General features: G+C 47.4%; 1 protein-coding gene across 1 annotated transcript in view; it reads right to left on the bottom strand.

The window, feature by feature from the left end:
* The window catches only part of CNDP1 (carnosine dipeptidase 1), an 18,417-nt gene extending 15,280 nt beyond the window's left edge, over window positions 1–3,137 (bottom strand). Inside the window, exon 1 of the mRNA XM_007952739.1 lies at window positions 3,036–3,137. Coding sequence (XP_007950930.1) covers window positions 3,036–3,119 — 84 coding nt within the window. The 5' untranslated portion in view covers window positions 3,120–3,137. The remainder of the gene's footprint in view (window positions 1–3,035) is intronic.
* Between the last annotated feature and the right edge of the window lie 4,728 nt (window positions 3,138–7,865).

The following is a 7,865-nucleotide window of genomic DNA, read 5'->3' as shown; positions in this document are numbered from 1 at the left end:
TCTGATTCACCCCTCAGTGTCTCAGCCAGGCTGCAGGTCTCCCAGTGCCTCCTGGTATGTAGCCTCTGCGGTTGGCCCCCACCCCAAGGAACGGTTAGTGATGCAACCCAGGGCTTGCTTAACTCAGAGCTGGGCGGGTGGATAGAGTCACCCTGAATCCTGGCTCTGCCTACTCACCGTTGTGTGCATTTGAGCAGATGATTCCGCGTCCCTATCTGCATAATGAGAGGCATGTTCACTAACCCAAGAGCTGGGCAAGGGCCGAGTGCAACTATGTGCAGATAAGACACAGCAAAGGTCCTGGTGCCCAGCAGGCCCTAGTAACTGCTGGGCACACCGAGTTGCTGGTACTAGCTGTCCACCTTTCAAAACCTGTATCCAAGCTGGGCCTGGGACAATGGCTTTTATGGAAGGCTGACCTTGGATTCCACCTCCTCATCTCTTTCAGTTTGATCTATCCTGGTGGTAGTAGCTTTATCTTTTATAGGTATTCATCTAACCTGAAGAAATGTTGTTGTTGTTGTTGTTATGTGCCGTCGAGTCAAACCCGACTCATAGCGACCCCTCCTTGGGTTTCCGAGGCAGTATCACTACGGAAGTAGGATTGCCCAACCTTCCTTCCGAGGAGTGGCTGGTGGGTTTGAACCGCCAGCCGTCTGGTTAGCAGGCAAGTGTCTTAGCCACTATGCTACCAGAGCTCCTGAAGAAATAGTCAATTTTATTGATACTGCAGATTTTCTAAAGCCAGAATCGACAGAACAGATGTAGCTTGCAAACCAAACCAAACGCACTGCTGTGGAGTCGAATCTGACTCATAGCAACCCTTCCTTGGGTTTCTGAGGCGGTATCAGTACGGAAGTAGATTGCCCAACCTTCCTTCCGAGATTATCCCTAAATGCAATGGATTAAGGACATTTGAGGAGGTTGGGAAAAAAGACGTTTTGGCCAAAAAGCCAGAATCAGCTCACTGTTTCTCTTCCCCCTGCTCATTCCAGTCTTCACTGGATGTGCCAATCAGGCTTTGAAAATCTGAGGTGTTTTTATCCCATTAGTATTTCCAGATGGTCAAGCAGTAAGTGAAGGTCCTGCATAGGAACTACGGACAGCACAGAAAGCTCTGAATCTTTAGTAGGAAACGCAAATGTTTGATTTGTACTATTGCTGACATAGACTGATTGATCCCATAAGCATTTATTGAACCCCTGTGATGAGAACCAGTATGAGGTGCTCTGGATGCAAAGTCAACTGAGTGTTCAGAGTGCAGGCCAGGGACCATAGCAGTGTCACAGAGGTGAGGATGGTGTGGGGGGACACCGTGTGTCTTAGTTTGGGTTTTCTAGAGAAACAAAACCAGGGAAGCTTATAAACATATAATGAGAGAGAGAGAGAGAGAGATTTATCTCAAGGAAATGGCCCACACAACTGTACAGGCTGCAAGTTCTAGGTCTGTAGGTCAGATATCAAGCTGGAGGCTTCTCCTGACTCATGTAGCTAGAGGGGCTGACAAATCCAAGATCAGCAGGCAATAATACAGCCTAATCTCTTATATACCGCTTCCATTTAATGATGGAGGGCTGCTGGGCATGTCCAACTTTATGACTCTGTAGGTCAGACAACACCCAGTGCATGATGGGAAGCTCAGGTTGAATGGTGACTTGGTGGCCTGTGGTTAGGTGTTCAGTGTCTACTAATGCCCAGGCCCAGTAACAAGCCAAAAGCCATTTCTCAAAAGGAGATTAATTATCTGCAGAGGATGGCAGGGCTTTGTTCCAAATTTCCAAGGGTCTGCACTGTGATTCACCTATAGGGGCCTGCTAAGGACACCAGAAAGTACCACTCTCTGCCACCTATACCTTAAATACCATGGGATCAACTGGATCACATGGCCCAAGTGGCAGAGCGGCTTGCACGGCACCCCGAACCTGTTGCAGAGCCTCTTGTTTCTGGGCCCCCACTAAATACTAGCAGCTTTTTTAGTCACTTGATACATAGGCCAGAGTAGCACACTCAATGAGGGATATGTTGCCTCCAAAATCCAAAGAGGCCATGAGGTATTGTGCCTCCTTTTTAGTTGTGGGAGGGCCCAGATGCAATGACTTATCCTTCACTTTAGTAGGAATATCTTGACATGCCCCACACCACTGGACCCATAGTAATTTCACCAGCGTGGGAGGCACCTGAATTTTTGTTGGATTAATTTGCCACCTATGGTAGTTGAGGTTGTGTGTCAACTTGGCTGGGCCTGATTGAGTGGCTAGGCAGCTGGTGGAAGTTATTCCCCATGATGAGACTGGCAGTCAACTCCATGGTGGGATCTATCACAAGCAGCTGAGTAGCTTCACATATATAATAAGCAGCTTTGGGCATGGTCTCCAGCTTATGACACACTTGAACCCTGCATGTAGCCTTGTCATTGCTCAGCAGTCTGCCATGCTCTGCCAACCTTGAGACTTTCAATGGACTTGAATTAATGGCCTGCCATGTGGTTTGGTAATATCGGGACTGTGCCTTGTTACTTGTCGACCATGGGTTTGTCAACCTCAGTAGCAACAGCTGAGTGAAGAAAAGCACTTCAGTGGCCCGGGAGCAGGAGGCAGAGCATAAGCCCAAGGCTGAGGTGCTTTCACCCAGCCCCTAGAGCCTGGTACTTGGAACTCAGACTTAAAACCTCCAAATTACAAGAATAAACTCGTGTTTGTTAAAGCCACCCCATTTATGGTATATTCCTGTCAGAGCAGTATTGTTGTTGGTATGTGCCATCGAGTTGGCCCCAACTCTTCACAACCCTCCTTGGGAACCCTCTACGGAAATAGATTGCCCAACCTTCCTTCCAAGGAGTGGCTGGTGGGTTTGAACCACCAGCCTTCTGGTTAGCAGTCAAGTGCCTTAGGCACTACGCCACCAGAGCTCCTAGAGTGGTACTAGGTAACCAACACACCACCCTCTGGCACATATAAACATGCACACTTCCCAGCGAATCGTCACCTTGCCCAGACACGGGGAGGAGACATGCCACCCTGCCTGGCTCTTCCTACCTGTACAAACTCATCCTGGTGCTGATCGATGTACTGGAAGACCGCCTCTAGCAGACCTGAGGGCGGTGCAGGTGACGAGAACATGCCTCTCTCCAGCAGCAGCAGCAAGGTGAGCACGGAGGAGGCCTGCGGACAGTGGACGAAGGACAATCAGAACGCGCAGCTGGTCTCAAGTGGTCACCCTGCACACGTCCAGGGGACTGTCCTTCTCAGACCCCGCTCCACCTCTCCAAGCGAGCAGCCTGACCCAAACAGCCAAAGGTGGTTGGTGGGAAAAGATGAACCTTTGGCCACATCTTTCCCAAAACACTGCATTGCAAACTCCATTTTCAAGGCTAACACGCTTTAATAAGGCAGACAGCAAATAACAAGCAGGACTTTCAGCAATATGACATTTCTTGCCAGTTACCATCTTTTTCATCCCCCTCCCCGGAAAGGTAAGGCAGTGCCTGATGCCCCAGCTGTCAAGGGCACTGTCTGCAAGAGAGGGAAGGGTGAAGTAACAGACATCTACGTGTGAGGAACCCTTTATTAGAAAAAGTCATTTGTGAGGAATGCCGACAATCTTCCGCAGTGTGGTGAGCTTTATCCCCACCTGTCCCTGCAATGAGAAGGCTGTGAAAAGAAAGGAAGGCAGGAAGGTTGACAAACTATACTGCAGTGAAAAACAGAGACTGGACATAACGCTGACCTGCTGGCCGATGTCCTGATTTCTTTGTGGGCTCCTCCCGCTTCCCTGCTTTCATCCCTCCCTCTCCTACTAATGGGGGCCCTGCACAGGGACCCTCCTTCCTCCGACCTCTCCCTCCCAGTCACCCCCTCCCTGACATGGCCGTCACTGGGCTAGCTCCAAGCTCTGCACTCTCGCATGCCCACCTGCATGGGGTGGCTCTTCCTGGAAGCCTTCCAGCACCTTCCAGTAAGGAAGCGTGCCTCCTGCTCCCTGACTGAGCCTGTAGCAGGCTGTCAAAACCTCCCCAGGCGGCGGCAGGGATCCCCAAGCCCTGCTGGCCAAGACCCACAAGTCCAAGCGTTCACTGGAAGCCCAGCTCCCCCTCCCCAAGTGTCCTCAAAGTGGCCCCAGGGGACAGTCAGGCTGGGAAGAACAGCGGAGGATGAGGTAGTGATGGGGAGGGGCTTGGGGCTGTGGCCTCTGTGCAGACCCTGCATTTAGGCTCCTGTTTGGAACCTGAGCCCCTGGCCCTTTACTTGAAGCCAGCAGGGGGCCTCGGCACAAGGGGCACACATTTCAGAGACCACATCCTGGTCCTTTCAGTGTTTGGCCCTGGAATCCTATTCATTTTGAATGTTTGAGCGATTCTATATGATAAATGTATGATTTTTTAAATGTATGCTTTTTTTAAAAAAAATATTTGGGTAAAATACCTATAGAATTTTTCCTTTTTAACCATTTTTAAGTGTACAATTCAGTGATATTAATTACACCATGTTGTACAACCATCACCAGGACCTATTTCCAAAACGTTTTCATCCCACAAGGACTCAGCACCCACTAAGTAATGGCTCCCCATTCCCAGTCTGCCTCCATGCGTTTGCCTCCACCACTCTTCCATCCGTTTGTTGTACCGTTGTGGCCTGTGTTATTACGATGCCAGAAACTTTCATCAGCATTTCAAATACCAGCAGAGTCACCCATGGTGGACAAGTGTCCGTGTCAGTGGACCCCCAGACTAAGAAGGACGGCCTGGTGATGTAGCTCTGAGACAGGTGGCCAGTTAATACCTTACGCATGGGAGCACTGTCTCATGTAGTGGCAGGAGACGAGACCTCAGGTCGGAAGGCACTCAAACTATGACTCGGGAAGGGCTGCCTCCTCACAGTAGAGTCAGCTTTAATGACATGAAGGGAGTAAAACTTTGGGACCTTCATTTGCTGATGGCGCACAAGTCAAAAATGAAAAGAAACAGCAGTAAATATCCATTCAACAATGAGCTCAAACACAGCAAGGATTGGGGTGATGACGCAGGACTGGGCAGAGTTTCGTTCTGCTGCACACAGGGTCACGGTTAACATAGACTCACGGCACTAGCAACCGCAACTTGCACTTGCCTATTCGACATTATTTCGTATTTCCAGCTTGCATTGGGTTGAGTCCAACCCCCGGTGACTCCATGTATGTGAGCACCACGGGTTTTTCAACGGCTGGTTTTTTGAAAGTAGACCACCACATCTTCTTCCAAGAGCCTCTGATTAGACCTGAAACTCCAACCTTTCCATTTGTGCCGCCTAGGGACTCTTCACACCCACTAGAATAGCGATAATCAAAAAGACAGATAATAACAAGTGTTGGCGAAGATATGGAGAAGCTGGAACCTTCACACAGTGCCAGTGGCTACAGAAGATGGAGCAGGTGCTTTAGAAAAGAGCCTGGGAATTACTCAAAAGACTAAACAGAGCTACCCTGGGACCCAGCAATTCTACTCTAGGTATATACCCAAGAGAAACTAACGCATGTCCCCACAAAAACTCATATGTGAATCCCCATAGTTATTCATAACAGCCAAAAAGTGGAAACCCAAATGTCCTTCACCTTATGAATGGATAAACAAAATGTGGTAGAGTCATGTCATAGACTATTCTTCAGCCATAAAAAGGAATGAACTACTGATAAACACTGCAACGTGGGTGAAGCTGTCAACACGCTAAATAAAGGAGCCAGGCACAAAGACATGCTGTATGACTCCATTGATATGAAGCATCCTGACCCAGCAGGTCCTTGGACAGAAAGGAGATGAGTGGCTGCCTAGGGCTGGGGGCCAGGAGCAGTAGGGAGATGAATCCAAAGGTATGGGATTTCTTTTTGAGGTGATGAAAATGTTCTAATTCTGATGGTGATGGTTGCAAAATGCCATAAATATCATAAAAATCATGGGAGCACACTTTAATGGGAGCTCTGGTGGGATAGTGCCTAAGACATTTGACTGCTAACCAGAAGGTTGGCGGTTCAAACCCACCAGCCACTTCTCGGAAGGAAAGTTGGGCAATCTTCTTCCATAGTGATACTGCCTCAGAAACCCAAGGAGGGGTCACTATGAGTCAGATCTGACTCCATGGCAGTGGATTTGGTTTGGTTTGGTTTGGTACACTTTAATGGGTGAATTGTAAAGTGTGTGAGTTATATTGCAATAAAGTCATTATAAAAAGCATAATGCAACCACTCATACAATAATCTAAATGTGTCATTGAATATGAGAAATGTGTGTGATGAGAAGTGAGTCACTACTCACTACTCGGGAGCCCTGGTGGTACAATGGCTAAGAGGTCACTTGCTAACTCAAAGGTTGGTGGGTCAAACCCACCCAGTGGCTGCATGGGAGAAAGAGCTTGTGATCTGCTCCCATAAAGACTGCAGCCCAGGAAGCCCTATGGGGCAGTTCTCCTCTGCCACACAGGCTTGCTATGAGTCAAAAATCAACTCGTTGGCACCCAACAACAAAATAGTGCTTAGTTCCTGCTTGAAAAATTTATTTTAGGAGGATCAGCACAAGGCTAGTCCCTATGAGGTGGGGCTCAAAGATGTCCCAAATATCCAGCTTCTCCACCCTGCCGTGCCATTCCGTCATCTCTAACATCAGCTCCTCCTCCTCCTACGTACTCTCCCTCCCATCTTGTTTTTGTTAGGTGTTGTCGAGTTGTCTCCTACTCATAGCTACCCTGTGTACAACAGAAAGAAACACTGTCCAGTCCTGTGCCAGCCCCATGATCCTTGCTATACCTGAGCCCCTCATTGCAGCCACTGTGTCAATCCAACACATTGAAGGCCTTCCCCTTTTTCATTGACCCATAACCTTACCAAGCATGATATCCTTCTCTAGGGAATGGTCTCTTCTGACAACACGACCAAAGTAAGTGAGGTGAAGTCTGGGCATTCTCGCTTCCAAGGAGCATTCTGGCTATACTTCTTCCAGGACAGATTTGTTAGTTGTTTTAGCAGTCCATGGTATTTTCAGCATTTTTCACCAACACAACTCAAAAGCATTGACTCTCTGGTCTTCCTTATTCACTGTCACATGTATATAAGGCGATTGAAAATACCATGGTTTGTGTCAGGTACACCTTAGTCTTCAAGGAGATATCTTTGCTCTTCAGCACTTGAAAGAGGTCTTTTGCAACAGTTTTGCCCAATGCTATATGTCATCTGACATCTTGACTGCTGCTTCCATTGGTGTTAATTGTAAAACCAAGCAATACAAAGTCTTTGACAATTTCAATCTTTTCTCCATTTATCGTGATGCCTCTTATTGGTCCAGTTGTGGGGATTTTTGTTTTCTTTATATTGACATGTAATCCATACTGCAGACTCTAGTCTTCAATCTTCATTAGTAAATACTTCAAGTCATCCTCACTTTCAACAAGTAAAGTTGTGTCATCTGCATATAGCAGGTTGTTAATGAGTCTTCTTCCAATCTTGATGCCATATTCTTCTTCATATAGTCCAGTTTCTTGGATTATGTGCTCAGCATACAATTTGAATAAGTATGGGGAAAGGATACAACCTGACACACTCCCTTCTTGATTTTAAACCATGCAGTGTCCCCTTGTTCTGATCGAACGGCAGCCTCCTGGTCTTTGTACAGGTTCCTCATGAGTACAATTAAGTGTTCTGGAATTCCCATTCTTCTCAGTGTTATCCATACTTTGTTATGATCCACACAATCAAATGCTTTTGCATACTCAATAAAATACAAGTAAAAATCTTTCTGGTATTCTTTGCTTTCAGCCAAGATCCATCTGATATCAGAAATGATGTCCCTCATTCCACATCCTCTTCTGAATCCAGCTTGCATTTCTGGAAATTCTCTGTCAATG

The sequence above is a fragment of the Orycteropus afer genome, unplaced genomic scaffold (genome assembly GCF_000298275.1).
Source record: "Orycteropus afer afer isolate SDZICR_OR568_19922 unplaced genomic scaffold, OryAfe1.0 scaffold00356, whole genome shotgun sequence".
Lineage (NCBI taxonomy): Eukaryota > Metazoa > Chordata > Mammalia > Tubulidentata > Orycteropodidae > Orycteropus > Orycteropus afer.
Note: the sequence above shows the minus strand (reverse complement) of the source record. Positions and strands in the feature narration are given on the sequence as shown.